This window comes from Canis aureus, chromosome 2, assembly GCF_053574225.1.
Source record: "Canis aureus isolate CA01 chromosome 2, VMU_Caureus_v.1.0, whole genome shotgun sequence".
Classification (NCBI taxonomy): Eukaryota; Metazoa; Chordata; class Mammalia; order Carnivora; family Canidae; genus Canis; species Canis aureus.
In genome coordinates this window covers 42,377,246-42,394,780 of record NC_135612.1, presented here as the reverse complement: position 1 = coordinate 42,394,780, position 17,535 = coordinate 42,377,246, and the positions used below count along the sequence as shown (strand labels likewise).

The 17,535-nt window shown below is 45.8% G+C and overlaps 2 protein-coding genes across 19 annotated transcripts in view; one reads left to right on the top strand and one right to left on the bottom strand.

The window, feature by feature from the left end:
- The window catches only part of TTC23 (tetratricopeptide repeat domain 23), a 101,049-nt gene that overhangs the window by 19,575 nt on the left and 63,939 nt on the right, over positions 1–17,535 (bottom strand). For 13 of the 14 annotated variants that reach the window (XR_013363740.1, XR_013363750.1, XR_013363771.1 and 10 more), the window contains 3 exons: positions 16,018–16,123; positions 5,448–5,575; positions 372–521 (listed from right to left, as the gene is read on the bottom strand). Coding sequence is in view for 11 of the 14 variants with exons in the window: in XM_077869961.1 (XP_077726087.1) it covers positions 372–521; positions 5,448–5,575; positions 16,018–16,123 (384 nt within the window). In the remaining 3 variants the exon portion in view is untranslated. The remainder of the gene's footprint in view (positions 1–371; positions 522–5,447; positions 5,576–16,017; positions 16,124–17,535) is intronic. The other variant, XM_077869991.1, reaches the window with a different exon arrangement.
- The window catches only part of LOC144296822 (uncharacterized), a 67,535-nt gene continuing 53,662 nt past the window's right edge, over positions 3,663–17,535 (top strand). For 4 of the 5 annotated variants that reach the window (XR_013363779.1, XR_013363775.1, XR_013363777.1 and 1 more), the window contains exons 1-4: positions 3,663–3,839; positions 5,472–5,796; positions 7,120–7,247; positions 15,438–15,572. Coding sequence is in view for 1 of the 5 variants with exons in the window: in XM_077870067.1 (XP_077726193.1) it covers positions 7,187–7,247; positions 15,438–15,572 (196 nt within the window). In the remaining 4 variants the exon portion in view is untranslated. Of the gene's footprint in view, positions 3,840–5,471; positions 5,797–6,805; positions 7,005–7,119; positions 7,248–15,437; positions 15,573–17,535 lie in introns of those variants that run through there. The other variant, XR_013363782.1, reaches the window with a different exon arrangement.

Below are 17,535 nucleotides of genomic sequence, written 5' to 3'. Positions count from 1 at the left end.
ACCTTCCATACAGACAAACTTCAAATTTAAAAAGAAACAAACATATAAATACTAACGAACACACACAAGAATTCCTCCATAAACTGTGTGTACAAAAGGAGTACAATAAAAGATTGATAAAATGCAGTAGGCAAAATTTTAAAAATATTTGCGTGGTAAAAACATAATTGATCATTCATCTAACAACATAGGTGTATAAGTGGATTACTGTACTCTTTATCCAAAGAGTGTTGGCTTAGATTGACTGTGAAAGTGGTGTCATCTTACCACATAAGCCTCTGATAAAGTTTCATTTAAAAACAGCATGGTGGAGGGAGAGAAAGTGACCCAGGAGAGAATTTTCTCCATATTAGTATTGGCTCCAGCTTTACCTTCTTCAGTTTCTTGTGAGCCCCACTGTGGTTCCCCTGAGCCAGGTCGGTCCCACCCAACAGCCGGTACGTCTCTGCCACCTTGGGACTGAGGTCACCAAATACTGCCACTTTGGCTTCCAGGGACTCTCTCAGGATCGAGGTTGCTTTCTGTGAAAGGAACAAAAGCTAAAGTTTGTTAAGAAAGGTCAAAGGCTGATAAAGATCAATGCCTCTTAATAAAATGGTGTAACTGGAGGCTGCTGAGTGGCTCAGTTGGTTAAGCAACTAACTTTTGGATTCAGCTCATTAGCTGGATTCAGCTTATGAGCCCCGAGTCAGGCTCCACACTCAATGGAGTCTGCTTGGATGTTCTCTCTCTCTGCCCCTTCCCTCACTCATGTACTCTCTCTTTCTCAAATAAATCTTTAAAAAAAGAAAAAGAAAATGATGTAACTGATGTGTATTTTCCCTTTTCAGGGGTAGTGTCTCATGAGCTAGGCCCACTTTCCTCTTTAAACAGGACACACGGGATCCCTGGGTGGCGCAGTGGTTTAGCGCCTGCCTTTGGCCCAGGGCGCGATCCTGGAGACCCGGGATCGAATCCCACGTCAGGCTCCCGGTGCATGGAGCCTGCTTCTCCCTCTGCCTGTGTCTCTGCCTCTCTCTCTCTCTCTCTGTGACTATCATAAATAAATAAAAATTAAAAAAAAAAATTTAAACAGGACACAGGAAACAGCATGGATGGGGACAGAGAGGTGTTAACTCTGGAGAGAGAATGCATGAACGACACTTGGAGAACAAAGCCACTTCAGATACTATAGGAATTCACTTCAGCTGAGTATTAGGAGCAGATGCTAACATCTATTGTGTCCTCTATGTGCCAAGAACTGTGCTGGACAGTTTACCTGTGAGGGCTTTTAATTCTGTCTCCTCTAGTTAAGTACGATTTTAATCCTCATTGAACAGAGGAGGAAACTGAGGCACAGAGTGGTCAAGAAACTTACTCAGGATCAGACAGCTCTGCAGGGGCAGACCCAGGATCTGAATCTGGCCGGTAATTTTAATTCTTTTCAGTGATGTTCTTACATAAGCAGAAGTCAGAGTTTCCTGGCAATTTAGGTCCTTACAAAACATCCAGAACATATTCCAGGGTTTTCTATTTCTCATAAGAAATAGTTTAGGAAACCAAAAGCAAACATTCTAACATGGAGAAAAATTAAATACGTTTGATATTTTGTTTGGTTTATCAGATTTACTTAAACTAACGCGGAATAAAAAACATGAGTTGGTCAGAAACCAGTATCTTCTGACATTAAGCTCTTTAGTCAGACACGAAGATGTACAAAGGGAAAGCCCTGCCTGTCCATCCCTAAGATTTCTCCTGAATTTCTCCCATGCTCTTGTATAGGAAAGCCTGACTATGGCTACAGAATACAAATGCTGACTTTGAGAGCCAAATAAGCCTGGAACCAGTTAAAGGGCTTTCCCCACCGAATAGCCCTGAAGACATCCTGATAAGCGCTCCAGAGACAGAAGGAGCTGGCAAAGCTTTACACGTTTTATTGGCAATGATATGAGTTAAGTGCCAGGGATGGGGTGAGGGGTGTGGAGCAGTGAAGGCATTGATGATGCAGAAACAATTTCTTGGTAGAAAGATGAAATCACATAGGAGCAGAGAAACTGTAAACTGTGAAGTGTGTGACCTACCTCGGTGCATGGGGAACTTGCCTGATGCTAAAGCCTATCATGTCCTTTGTACTGCGATCCATTCCCAGCATCTCTGAGCAAGGATTTGGGATGGCGCAGGTGCTAGACTTGGCAACTTGTCCATGCAAATTGACTGTCAGGTTTTGAGGAGCCAATGATAGAAAGAAGAGCCAGATTCTTTTTCTAAATGAAGCTTTCAATGCCATTTATAGCCTGATTGGGGAAACTAGAGAGAGACGTGCATGAACTTGAACGGCAGGTGGAGAGGGCCATGGAAGAGAGATGCCACATGGGTGGACTGACTGTGTCAGTCTGTTAAAGTTAGAACAGCTTTATGGAGAGGGATGAAGGAAAAATAGGACCTGGGTGGGCTGAGGAGAAGGCATGGGAAACTGGGAGCCCAGGTGTGAGGTAGGAGAAGGACAGGGTCAGCCCTGAGGGTTCATCTGACTCTAACCCAGAGAGTAGGAAGGGAAACAAGGCATGAGTCACAGGATGGGCTGGTGGTGGTGGAGAGCTTTCATGCCAGGCTCAGGAGTTTTGATTTTCTTACGGGGAGTAAGAAGCTGGAGAAAGTTCTTGAGCAGGAAAGTAGCAAAACTAGAAGATAAACTCACACAAATGGCAGAGTGACATTTTACTTTAAAAGGCATTTTCCTTCCCAAAGATCACCTTCCTGTTAGCACAGGATTCTGCTCATGTATGGGTTGTGACCACATCCGGGGTAGTCTGAGCACGGGGCCGTGCTCATGCCTGGGACTGTCATCGGGCCCAGCCTTGTTGGTCAACTCTGGCTAGAATCCAGAAAGAGGGCTGCGACCAGGGTGAGCACCGTGCAAAGCTACCACATTCGGTTGGATGGGTTGTGTCATGCACAGGGGCAGGAAAATGAGGACAGCTGAAATCCAGCCTGTGTGCCGCTCTCCAAGCAATGTGCTCTGGCACAAGCTGCATCGACCTGAAGAAGACACAGCTTTTTCTATTCTTACCAGGGCACCAGAAGGGCTGGCAGGGGATTGAACAAAAAGAGCCAGTTTGCTAAAATCTCCAAGAGAGGTTGAGGGGAACAAGGTACATCTTCAGTTCAGTACCACTGATGTGGGTGACTAGGGCAAGGGCAGTGAAGTGTGGCATCAGTGACAGACACCAGGGCAGGATACCAGACAAGAACAGGGGAGAGGGCAGATGCCCTGTGGTAGCCAGAGCAGTCAGGTGACCCACAGCCAAGCACCCACCCACCCATCTGCTCATCTGGCTAACCATCATGAGCAAGAGGATTCCTGCTCTCACAGAATTCAGTCTAATCACAGGAAAGATAGTACATATCCACACAAAACTTACTATTCTCATTATATTGTTTATTATTCCTATACCATGCTTACCATATTGTTTTTAAATTTATTTATTTGAGAAAGGGCGAGAGCCTGAGTGGGAGAGAGAGGGAGAGGGAGAGCATCCCAAGCAGAGCCCAATAAGGGGCTTGATCTCACAACCCCAAGATCATCACCTGACCCGAAACCAAGAGGTGGATGCTCAACCAACTGTGCCACCCAGGCACCCCTTATCACATTATTATGTCAAAAGGATTCTATGATGAACAACAATGGGAAAAATCTAATGAAGAGTGGGGAAAGGAATCAGGCAAACTGATGAGTCCTCAAAGATGGATCTGCATTAGCTAAATCAGTGAGGATTAGAAAAGCCAATGTGGCCAGAACAGATTAGGGGAGGGGGGAAAATAAGACTGGAAATGTCAGCAGAATCCAGATCATGTGGCAGGTATTGTGAGACATACAGGATTCTGATTTATTTTAAGGGCATTGAGAAGCCACTGGTGTATTTTGCAAACAGGGGTTCATGGATCAGATCTGCATTTTGAAAAGATCACCATCACTTCCTTATTCATAATGGATGAGAAAAAGGCAAGAGTGAAAAAAGCAGCTGGGGGACCAAAGTCTGAGTGGTCCAAACAGGAGGTGATGATTGGCAGAGGTGGATCTGGCAACCAGGACATTTTAGAGGTTAAAATGACTGATGAGCTGGAAGGGGGAAGGCATGATATGGGCACACTCCCCCTCTTCCCCTCCAGGCTTCTGACCTGAGTACTCTCCAGAGAACTTCTACAGATATTCTAGAATGTGAGGTCCTTGGAAGGCCCCTTTCTACTTAGTTGAGTGATCCAGAAAATCATATAAGCTCCATTTGTTATGGTTACTGTCGTCCTACTTTGGCCTGAGGAACATGGATGCATCTAGATTAAATACCTATTTTCCAAGGGGTAGTGGAAGGGGAGGCGGTGGGGGCATGAGGTGACTGGGTGACGGGCACTGAGGGGGGCACTTGATGGGATGAGCACTGGGTGTTATACTACTATATGTTAGCAAATCAAACTCCAATAAAAGAATATACAAAAAAAACCCCCAAATAAACCCACGTTCCGTAAGCTCGTATCAATTGAGAGAACGGTGCGGGGAGTTAAGGGCTAGAACAGAGCTGTGGGGGGAAGTCTACAGAACAGCAGAAGAAATAAAGGTTTTTTATCTCAAGGATTTGCCTTGATAGGTTAAAGTTGAAAACAGATATACCTATATAAATCAAGCCACAGCAAGTGGCTTTCTGGTAGTTGGTTTTGCATGGAATAAGTTTCCAAGGGTTTAATTAAGTGAAAATAAACTCTGGGTCATCTTCCATTTTGACATAAAGCATATAAAGCATACAAGCCATAAAAAAGCATGCTTGTATGGTTCAATGGACCACGAGCTGTAACTTCTGTGCTGCATAGTTCTCACTAGATATGTAAATTCCATCTATAACCCAAAATAAGGAGAGAGGAATCAGGCATATTATCTACCACCCCCTATCCCAGACATAACTGCAGGCTATGATAATCAGGGTCTGCCCATTGGGTTTTCAAGGTTTCTAGTCCTTTAAGATCCTTTGTGGGGGGGGTGAGGTGCATGGCATTCTATTCTCATGAATAGTTTGCATTTCCCCAGACTGAGTACCTGGGAGCTGCTGAGAGAGGCCACCTGGCTTTATTTATCCCTGTCCCAATGGGAGCTTAGCACATGCCTTGGACATGTAGGCTTAATAGCTGCTTGCAGAGTAGAAAGAGTAGCCCTTTTTTTTTTTTTTTTTTTGTTGTTGTTGTTTTGTTTTTTTTAAAGAATTATTTATTTATTCAGAGAGAGAGAGGCAGAGACAGGCAGAGGGAGAAGCAGGCTCCATGCAGGGAGTCTGATGTGGGACTCGATCCCGGGTCTCCAGGATCACGCCCCGGGCTGCAGGCTGCGCTAAACCGCTGCACCACCGGGGCTGCCCAAGAGTAGCCCTTTGTATAACAACTCATGTAAATTAACTAGTCAACTCTGATCCAAACTCACTTACCTCTTTTTGTCCTATGACTTGTAGAAAATGGCAATAATCATCTTGAATTGAAAGAAATTTGGCTTTTCCCATTCCTTCAGCATCCTTAAGATTCGCCATGCTCTCTTGAAAATACTGCTCGGCCACATCTGAAGAAAAGTACCATAACAATATTTGAAGATTGCTTGTAGATTTGAAATGGAAACAGGATCAATATGCTTTTAGTGGTGGCGAACTATTTGAAAATAATAAGTATTTAGACAAGAGGACCTAGTTAATCTACCTGTTTCTCAGCAAAGATTTAGGTCTCAGAAGGATACAGCAATTTACTTCCCTTGGTTTTCATACATTTTAGCTCTCCAGCAATATGGTAAGCAAAGCTAATGCAAACGGGGAAAATAGTCCCCAGACCTGAACACATTGGTATAGTTTTCCGGTTGATTAACCATTAATTCTTCCTTTAACTCTGGTTGCTGTTCACTGAGGGGAGGGCTCCAAGGGTCCACTTTAATGGACTCTGTTATCTTAGAACCTAGTTTTACAACATTAAAATTTGGGAAAATATGGTTGATATGCCATTGAAGGAAGAAACTCAATCATTCCAAACATATAAACATACTGATTATAATACAATGAACGTATTTTTAAATATATGCCAATCTTGAAAGCAAGAAAAGGAAAACCTCAGGTATAGAAAATGAAGCAACTGGAAGCCAGAGCAGTGAGTGGAGGCTGAAGCAGAATGGTCCATGAGGGTATGAGAAAAAAAGGTATATTCTATAAGAGTAAGGACTGGAGATGAGGCCTGAGGACTCTGTGTGGTAGGAAGATGGAACAGAGCTCCTTACAAAAAGGCAGCGCGGTAGGCAGAATTCTAGGATGACACCATATGCCCCTCATCTTTGTCTAATTCCTCCCCTGTGATGGTGAGTGAAACATGCTAATATGATGAAATATTACTCCTGTGATGAGGTTATGTGAGAAAAATAGCATCTGAAGCTGGCACACCACACAGGGGGCAGGTGCATGTGTGAGGTCTCCATCTGCATCACCTACTTGGTTTGGAAATTCTGAACCAAGAAATTAACTAGGAATGATTCTGAAACTGGAGAAATCATAGGGTACCAGCATAGAGGCTAGCAAATTTATTCTGTGAAGGATCAGATGTATATATTTTAGGCTTTGGGGGCCACCTGGGCTCTGTCTCAGGTATTCAACTCTGCTCTTGAGGCATAAAAGCTTCCATAAATGTATGGTAACACATAAATGAATGGTCATGGCAGTGTGCCAAGAAAACTTTATTACTAATACAAGTGGCAAGTGGGGCCAGCCACCCCTGCTCTAGCAGAGGAAAATGCGGTATCTTTCTATCTTGGGAGCAAACATGGGATTCCCCCTGAAGCACCTGCTGTGGACCACCTTACTGCGACACATGACAAGTATACAACTACTGCCAGAGAAGATTATGACCCACGTATACAGTGGTCTACTCGACATTTCCTCTTGAAAATCTCACGTGTATCGTGTAGTGCAAATAGATATGGGCAAAAAGATAAAACGTAATCTTCTGCTTCTTTACATTCTTCTACATGTGCTTATTTCCCCCTTATCATCTCTAATGTTGTATTTGTGCTTCCTCACTATTTTGATTAGACCAGCTAATGTTTTATCTAAATTCATGTTTTTTCCAAAGTATCACCCCTTGAATTCATCTTTCTCATATGGTGATGTGAGTGCCAGGTGCTTCCAGAGCGGCCTGCATGAATACAGCACTCCAGAACTCACGGAGGAGCAGGAATTGGGTCAGCCTGTGCAGCGAGAGTGAGTGTTCCCAGGGCTGCACTTTGAGGTTGCCCAGGTTTGGGCTCTGCCTCTGCCACCTGCTAGCTGTGTGCCCCCACATCACTGACCTTAATGCCCTTGTCTGAAAAGGGGGAAACTAGTACCTTCTTTATAGGGTTGTTGACAGGAGTAAATGGGTTCATGCATATAAACAACTGAGGACATGCCTAACACCTAGTCCATGCTCAGTAAATGGTAATCATTTAAATTCAGGGACAGCTTTGAGGATCGTGGTCATGGACCTCTCTTGCTCATGCCAGGAAGACCAGCAGGCACACCAGAAGCAGAGTGGGACATTAAGACATTACGAGGATGAGAGCTCTATGAAGACAGAGTGGTCAAAACGCAGAGAACACGGGGCTTGTGTGTATTGCAGGCATGCCTGGAGAGTTCTGAGAACACCTAAAATTCACCCTGATCATGCTCCCTTTAGAAAGGAAACAAGTCAACATCCGCACAACATGTCTATTGAATCCGGTCCACCTAGAGAAAAGTTAGGCCTGAGAATAAGTAAGTTTCATTCCTCTGCAAGGTCTACTTTGCTTGGCACCTAGGCCATTGCTGGATGGAAGCAGGAATTCTGCTGTGAGGTGAAGTCTTCTGGAGAGATCTCAGCGCCAGCTGCACTGCCCCTCCCCCACCCCCGGAGTTTGTAGGGAGACAGAAGTTGATTGAACTGGAGTCCCCTGTTCCTTTCTTTCAATGGGGCTCTGTCCACTGCAAGATCAGCAGGTGTATCTCTGAGTATTTACTCAGAAGTTTCTCTTGGTAGGAGAAAATTCTACCAAGTAGAAAATCTCTTTACTTGAGTAGACTCATGGAAGAAAGCATTGCAGATTTAATGCTCCAACTAAGTATTAATTTTGGCTACTCTGATAATCTTGTGACAGCAAATGTGAGGATGATGTGGCATTTATTCTGTCGATTTTAAAAGCATTAGAGAGATGAACATGCCAGGTCTAAAAATTAACAAGGATAATCTGGAGTGGAGGACTCTGGCTATTTTGATTTTCTGTCTAATTGGGAATTAGCCAAAGAATCTGAGCTCTTCTTCTAGAGTAAAGATCTTTCTGAGTCTTTGTTCCCCTGAGATGAGTCCATACCACCGAGACTGACAGATGTCCAGGGTGTAGGAAGGGGTTGCGGCTGGAAGAGGAGGGACTGAGTTTCAGACCCTAGGCTTTAGCAGAAGTGGTGCCCCGCTCAGATAACCTCAGATAACGGGGCAGGCAAGAGGGATGGGAAGCATTTCCCTCCCCTTCCTGAGTAAGGAGCTGGTCTCTCGGACACAGGAGGACACAGCTGTGCTTAATACCCTTCTAGCCCCTTACTTGTAATGTCCTCTCACCTCTTAGGATATCTTCCTCCCAGCAGTCATATGCTGACCAACTGTCCCCCTACAAAGCACCCCACTTAAGTTGGTCCTCTAGCCCTGAGTACCACATGCCCCCTTCCCTTAGCGTGGCTGATCTCACAGAGATGCTGTGAGAGAGGACGTGATGCGGCTCAGCCGAACTCCAGCTAGTGCCTAAATGGCCCAACCTCTAACTTGGGAAGGCCTATTCATACTTTCCAAAGAGGATGCTCGTTAGCATGCATGGATCTCTGAAAGAGGGAGTGAAAGGAAAGGAGGACGGAGGGAGGGAAGAAGGGATTAATTACTGAAATTAAGGTTGCGGGGGGGGTGACTGAAGTGAACACTGTGAGGTCCTAGGCCAGGTGGGATGGCAGAGCCACTCTGCCCAGAAATCTGCTCTCTGCAGGTGCCACCTGCAAGGTCGCTCATCAGATGGAGTGAGGATGGAGGAGGGGTTCCTGATAGCTGTTGTCCCATACAAGTGGGCCACACGTCAGGCATTATGTCAGGGCCCTTGTAGATCAGCACAGCCTCGAGCTGGGGAACAGAGGAAGGTGTAGGCATCCACTGTGGGTGACTTCCCTGTCTCTAAATTTGAAACTACTTTTTCTTTACCTGGGATACAGGAAAATTGCTTTATTGCAAGACCCTGATGTATTTCCCTCACCTGTCTGACCCCCAAATTAGGTTTTTGAACTGGGAACCACATGATCAAGTCTTTTCAGGGAGAGCAAATTTATCCTGTTATTATAGCTAAGGAGTTACTCCCTGATGAGCAGTTTGTTTTTCCGGGGGTGGGCACACCATTGGACGTCCATCTCGGACAGGTGACAACAGGATTTTCCAGAGAGATGGAAGGTCAAACAGGGTGGGGAGATACCACATACCCCTGCGCCCTGAAGCCATGAAGCGCCAGAGATTTCAGTACTCTTACAATGGCCATCCCTAACTTTAAAAACATCTTCTAGAATCATCTGCAACCTGATGCCTGTGGCCTGGCAGGAGATGAGGTCATTTTCTAAAGCACAGAAGCATGACATAGCTTGTAAATCTGAGCCCTGGTAGCACAGGTGTTCCAAGGCCATGAATCTTCTCCCATTTCCACTCCAACACAATGTTTAGTTTGTCTGTGAGTTAGAGTGAGGGAGGAAGTGTAGCCTGGTGGGCAAGGGGGCTTAATGTCTCCTGGAGGCCCTGCCGACTCTGTTCTGTCTCTAGTTCATATACAGGCAAAAAAAAAAAAAAAAAAAAAAAAAAATATCCCAGGCTTTGTTCAAAGTGCAAGAGGATTGCAGGGTTACAATCTGACATACTGGAGGTTAGAAGGCTTTTAATTCCAAAAAAATTCAAAAAAAAAACAAAAAACAAAAAAAACAAAAAAACAAAAAACAAAAAACAAACAAACAAATTCCAGTAACCCTGGGCTCATTTTCTTGAGGCTGTGCTAAGGCAAGAGCGGAACAGTGAGGATAGCTTTCATCAAGAGGGAGGCCTGCGTGTACAACGTGACAATTATCTTTTGTTAACAGTCTTAGGAAACAGGCTGTACTCCATACTCACTGTAAAAGCATTAAGGACCATAGGGAATCTAGCCTGGTAGTAACCCAGAGGAGCTCCATCACCTAGCAAACAAACAGACTAGACCCATTTAGACACTATTGGGGGGCTGCCACAGGCTCTGCACAGGCAGCTGACGCGAGGTCACCTACTAGCCCTGGTGGGGGTGGTGGGTGAGGGTGGCCTGAGGGCATAGGAAGCCCAAGTCAGGCTCGCCCCTCACCTCAAGGCCTTCAGTGGTCCACACTGGAGACCCTTTTTGGGAAGAACACTTTCAGAGGCCCTGGACATGGCTTCTGAGTGGCAGACCTGCCTCGGCTTACTAGCCGGGCAATCCCAGGAAGTCCAAAGCCATCTCTGAGGGGCAGGTTGGCATCAGTGGTTTCTTCACCACCTACTGAAGATAGTGGGAGGCAGGGTGAGGCTTCTTCTTTGGCCTCGCCCACCACTTGCTCTCTATAGCTTCCCCTATCTCACATGGTCTTTGGGGCACAGAGTAGGCATGGATGCTGACATCTGCTTGTGGAGCTCAGAGGCAGGCCAGGCCCAGGATGGCTGGGCATTTTGTAACAAGAAATGGGCCTTGCCTAGGAGCCAAGGAAGGGTCCCTCAGAGCACACAGGGCTCAAGGGGGATGTGCAAAGGCTGAGGAGGGAAGGAGGAAGATGGTGAGGGAAAGAATGAGGAGGAAGAGAGAGAGGTGGCTGGGTGTTGCCAGCCATGGCTTACACTCATTTCCCCCAGCAGGGCTGTGCCACACACCCCACCTGGAGGCCTCTCCAGGTTGGAAGTGGGGTGGGGGAAACAGTCAGGGCAGCTGAGGAGGGCCACAGGAAGGTGAAGGACACCTGACTGTGGCTTCTCTCAGGTGGCTATGTTACCTGATAGGAGTCCATCAGGGCTGGGCATGTGTGTATATTCCAGAACCTGTCTGACTTACTGTCTCCATGGGACACACATGGCCCAAGAAGTATCCATCACCCAGGGGACATGGAATGAGCTGGGGGTGGGGTAGGACCCAGAAGGGAGGCAGGCTGAGAAGGAAGAAGGAAGGAGGAGGAAGAATTGAGAAATGGGAGGATCGTGGAAGTATATAAAATAAGAGACATCATTAAGACACAATGTCTATTTTATGTCTGCTGTGAAAAATGTGGGGAGAGCCTAGGATAAGTGGGGGCCAGGGAGATTTATATATTTGTGCATAGGGAATTACACCTTGGGAATGCACCCCATGCTCATGAGTCTGGTTCACACAGCCAGGGATCCCACCCCCTGTCCCCAACAGAGCTCCTTCCATTCTGCTGTGTCTGGACCCGACAGAGCTCAGGCTGCAGATGGAGCCACTTCCAAACAAGGCCGCCTGTGCTCAGCAGGCTCTGCCTCTCAAAGGTTTACACTGAAATGCACTTGGCTTCTGCCCATTTCATTTTAATATTCTTTAGGAGAAGAGTTATAAACACAAGGCCAATGCCCTCAACACTTAGCAGGGTTGGGAGAGCTGTTAATACCAAGTTTGTCTATGGCTGCTCCGGGATGCAGGCCAGGCTCAGGTTAGTGACATTCCAGGCGCCTGAATTGGAAGTCCTTATGCAATCACAATCCTTCGTGACTTCTAGGGCAGTTTTGTCTGCATAAGGAATGCAGGAAAGGCACAGAGCAAAGGGATTAGCTTGAGCATAGAGCCTGAAACACGCCAGCTTCTTGACCAGAGACACTTCATTTGTCAGAGGGCAATGCCTTCAATGGGCATTTAGCAAGCAGGCTACGGAGAATCCCCAAATGAACAACTTTTCTCATTAAAGATTCTAAAAAAAAAATCTGTACTCTGCATAGACAGGTTTAAGCACAGGGAAACTGAGCTGAGGTCCTTATGCATTTGGATTTCCTGGACATTTGGTGAAACATGCAGATTTGCTCCCAGGGGATCTGGCTGTGATTTCTGAACTTAGTGACTAAAGTCCAGGTCATAGTTCTGCCATCCTGGGTGAAAGCCAACTAGTGTGCGCATGTGTATGTGTTTGAGGGGGTGGCCTCCCTTTAGTTGTCAAAGATAAGTTCCAAACTTAAAAGTTTAAAAGGGGCACGTGCAGCCCTTTTAATATAGCCCTCTAACTCCCCCTTGCTGTAGGCAGCAGAGGCCTAGCCTAGAGAGCCCCCCAGCCATGGGTGGGCTTCTTTTGTTCCTGCTGAGGGGGCATAGGCCTGTGAGGAGGTAACAGAGGGAGGACATGAAACACCAGGCTCCCTGCAAGCCTCCCACAATGGGGATGCGCCTGCCTGCTCCCAGAGCAGCTCCTGGCTGGGTGAGGCCCTCGTTCCTGCTTCCAGAGGCACACTAATTTTATGCTTGGAACATGGGTCTTCTCAGCCCGCACCACATGCAGGCACTGTGGGTAAGAGCCAGAACAATCTTTGTATCTTAAAATGCTGGAGGAGCAGTCGATTTTCCATAGCCTTTCCTATAATTGCCATCAAGGGAACCAGGATTCTGATACATATGGTTTTCAATCTGGTTCACAGAGTGGGAAGAGTTGGGTGGGGGGATTCTCTTTGCCTGTGTTTGTTTCTGTCGTGCCCATTTTGATGGTCGGTTGAAGCCTTGGGGACAAGGGCTGTGCTGCCCTTTGCACTTGCTCCAGGGCTTCATGCTGCTGCCCAGCAAGCAGCTGTTGTGATCTAGTTTCACTGCCCAGTTTCACTTAGCGCTGACTTGCCTTTAAGGCTTCAGTAAATTTTCTTCCTGATGGCACCAGGGTGATAGCCATTTCATGTGTTTTCTGATTCATAGAAGCTGAGCCTGAGAAGGGCTTGTCTAGACACCCTATGGACTCATGGGGACTGTGTCCTTTTTTGGGCAGAGCAGTGAGTAGACAATACAGTTTGACCGAAGTGGCAGGTAGGGAGAGTGGGCTGTGTTAGCTCACTTGTAAAGTGGGAGGTCATGTCCTGCCTTTAAGTTGTTGAAAGGATTAAATGAGCACATGCATAAGAGTTCCAGCACCTGCATACAGGGCCAGCTTGACTCCTGCTACTATTGTCACCGTTAACATGATCTTACCATGATTCCTGCTACCTACATTTCTAGCAACCAGTCCACTCGGCAGAAGTGACCCCCTTTCCCTAGTCTAAAGCCAATTGCAGCTCCATGCTCCTGAGGAAAGTTTTCTTCCATCTCTACATTCCTCCTATAGTTCAAATTCTGACTGGCAAGTCAGCTTGTGGGGTTCAGGCCACCAAAGGCAGAAGGGGAGCTGAGACCCTGTCCATGCTCCTAGACTGGCCCCCACCCATCTCTCTGGGCTGCCTCTGCTCTTCTCATGTCCTTCCTCTGTCCCAAATGCCACAGACTCCTAAGCAGGCCTAAAGGGAGGCAAGCAAGGAAGGAGAAGGGGCACGTGCAGCCCTTTTAATATAATATAAAGTCAAGAGCCTGGGTTCAGGGGCACCTGAGTGGCTCAGTGGTTGAGCATTTGCCTTTGGCTCAGGTCATGATCCCAGGGTCCTGGGATTGAGTCTCGCATCAGGTTCCCCACAGGTATCCTAATTCTCCTTCTCCCTCTGCCTATGTCCCTGCCTCTCTCTCTGTGCCTCTCATGAATAAATAAATAAATAAAATCTTTAAAAAAAAAGTCTAGGTTCAAGCCTGCTACTCCCTGGCTATGCACCCTTGGGGAAATTACATAATATCTCTGTGCCTCAGTTTCTCCACCAGAAACTGGAAGTACTTACACCAATCTCAGGGAAATACTATGGGGATTAATTGATTTAACAGATGTAACTGGTTAGAACCATACCAGAATACACCAGGAAAGCATTAGTTGTTACTATTACTATTCCTGTGTGAGGTCACTGAATTCTCAAAGATCTTGTTATTACTGTCATTCTCAGTTATAATACACTATATTTAGACTAAAAAATGTAAAAAAAAAAATATGGATTATCTGCTTCTGTGAATCATGCAAAGCAGAGTGGCCTAACTTTGCAGCTAGAGGGAAAAAACATTTCAGGACACAAGTTCTACTGGACCTGACCCAATCCATCCATTTATTAACTAGCTGAGATGCTGGCAAGCTGGAATCCTTCCAGGCATAGAGGGTCTTTGGGCCTTGGTCTCCTCTAGCTGTTTGGTATTCTCTTTCTTAGACTTCACCCAAGTGAAGTCACCCCATCCCCACTCCACCAGTTTAAATGCTCAGAACTCTCCAGTTGTCTTGAACCCACGAGCCCCAGAGGATGGCAGGAAGGATCTGACAAGCACATTACACACCTGCTGTCCAGGTCAGACATTACACATCTGACCCTCATGCTTCTTTTGCCACACTCAGAGCCAGAAACATATTTGAGTTAGTTCCCATCAATTATACATAAAAATCTAGATTTTTGCCTTCTCTTGAAAGAAGTGACAGTGATAGGCTAGAGCCCAGAGATCACTGCTCACTTAATAGGGCATGGCCTCTCCAGTTTGCTACAGTCCTCAGTGCTCTGTATTGTCTCTCTTATGTTACAATCAACAATAGCTGCCATTTCCAATTGCACTTGCTGCTCCTACTGTACTGTCAAGACTATCTGTGTCACACTGCTTCTGTGGTTCCGAGAGACATGTAGATTTGTGACTTCTGCTAGTCAGATTTCCGTCAGACATGTGTTGGCATCTTAACTGTCTTAATTATTGGCAATGGAAGGTTCTTCCCTATTAATTCCTTATTAAAGTAATTTTCAGTACCAATAACCTGGTCAAAAAGACCTGCCGGCTCTTGGAAGGTTCTGAAGTCGATTGTCATATATGGAGTATTTCAGAGAGAGAGAATCTGAAAGTTTGCCTGCCTTCTCTCTCTATTCCTAGATAGGCTGCTCTGAAAAGGTCCTCAAAGCTCCAGGAGACCAGAATGAGGAGTCTGTAAGGCAGGATGGACAAGATGGGTAAACCTCGATATACATTTCACCAGATCCTCCCTGGACTGGAGCCCCTGCCTGGCCCTGGGATCTGTGCAGACCAGGCTGCTCACAGAGGTGCCCCTTCATCCTTGCCTGCCCGCCAGCCTCTATATCCTAGCCCAATTCTTGCTTCCTGGACCCCAACTATTCTGGATCTCAATTTTAGGCCTGTTGGCACATTGGATCTTATTTTATTACAGTACATGATTATTTTCATCTTATTGGAATACACCCCTTGGTCTTCTTGATGATGAGTTATACTCTGTTTCTGAATATTCTGATAAAAAAAAGTCACTGGAATATGTGTTCTCCATCCACAGAGGCACACTGTATGCTCTGTGTCCAGAATGCTGGATTAAAGAACTCCCCAGGCTCACTGTTCTACCTATTTCATGGGGCTAAGAAAAACCATATGAGTCATAAATGGCAGCTTCCTCTTGGACTCCCAAAACCACGTAAGTTCACGCTGATGGAAAACTCAGTCCTGTGAAAGTCTGTGGGCTGGGATTCTGACAAGTCAGGTCTGTTGCCACAGTAGCGCCACAACAATTTTTAAAAATAGATCACCTTTGAAAGCAGAGCAGATTTCCCTGTAATCCCATCATAGATTCTCTGGGGATCTTAACAGCTCCGTTTGGATGAAGATTCACTGTATTTCAAAGTAAAAGATTAGAGAAAGGCCGAATAGGACAGAAACCAAAGGCCACTGGTGAAGCTAACACAGTGGCACAGCTATGTATGGCCATGTAAAGCCACCAAAGCTCGGCAAAGGATCGCGATGTCACAGCTCAGGCCACCTGCTCACCCCTCCTAAAGGCAGCTGGTTTACAGGCCCAGCAGCATGCCTGCAGGACAGGCAGAAAGCAGGCAGCAAGGGACGCCCACAGGTTTTGCACTCACCATGGTGCTCGGGTCTCCCAGAAGCGATGGAAGCGTGGGCGACAAAATGTGCGGAGACTGCTGCCTCCTCTTGAGAGGGGTTTTTGCTTAGCACGATGAGATGTGCCTGTCATCAAGGAAAGAAGAAACATGTCTGTGTTGGCGGCAGCAACAGGGAACTAACTGTTTTTGCAGTGATAAGCAGAAAGCCAAGGAACTTCTAGCGAGTTAGATGATTCTTAGGAACCTGGATTTTATTTTATTTTTCAAGATTATTTGAGAGAGAGAGAGAGAGAGAGAGAGAGAGAGAGAGAGAGAGAGAGAGAAAGGAGCAGCATACTCTCCACTGAGCTGGGAAATGATGGGCTAGATCCCAGGACCCTGGGATTATGACTTGAGTTGAAGGCAGGTGCTTAGCTGACTGAGCCACCCAGGCGCCCCAGACCTGGATTTTTTTTTTTTAATTTTATTTATTTATTCATGACAGACACAGAGAGGGGGCGGGCAGAGACACAGGCAGAGGGAGAAGCAGGCTCCATGCAGGGAGCCCAACATGGGACTCAATCTCAATCCCCGGTCCCCAGGACCACACCACCACAGGTGGTGCTAAACCACTAAACCGCTGGGCCACCCCCAGACCTGGATTTTAAAAGCATTGTGAAGTAGAGAAAGAAAGGCTGAGTCCAGATGGTTTGAAGCTGTGAGCAGGGCTCTTCCGTAAGTATATCATTTAAAAGTCTACTCCTGAGTGTGGTATCAGCCGAGGGGATATGAGGAAGCTGGGAGAAAGGTTTCAGGAAGGAAGGAGATGGGTTATGGAGTGCCAGTGCTGTGCAGAGGAAGTGAGCAAGCACAGCCCCCTGCCTGCCCTCAGCTCAGAAGGGGGACTCAGTGAAGGTATTAGCAGCCTCTTCAGTGCCTGATCCAGCAAGACAATTAGCCTGCATCCTCTTCAAACTGGCCCATGGGGCTGCCTGAGCACAGAAAACAGCTCAATTCCTTGAAAATAAAGCCCAATTTAAAATTATTTAAGAGAAAAAAATAAAGCCTATGATCCCATGAATATAAAATAATGATAATCCTCTCAAAAAGAATACAAAATATGTTTCTCCAAATAAAAAGATATAAAATAAAAGAGAAAATAAATATATGTTGAGAAATATATAAGTATACAATATACAAGGAGAAGATATATACTCATTTGACTGTTGACATTTAAGTTTTTAAAAATGCTATTAGTAATAAGGTTATATTCATTCAATAAACACATAATGACCGATCACCTAGGGCAGGAGAGGCCAGGAGCAGAGTGTGGGCAGCAAGAAAAGGCCCCATGACTTTAGTGAAAACGCACTAATTCGAGATGGTGGGTAGTTCCCAATTAATTGTATTGGGTACTGTGAATTTTAAAGGAGAAATGCCAGATTGGGACAGGCAAGACATACTAGTAGTAACTAAGATTCCTTTTTCACTTGTAATATCGATTTTAATTCTCCCTTTTTTTTTTTTTTAAAAAAAAAAGCTTTTATTTATTTCTTT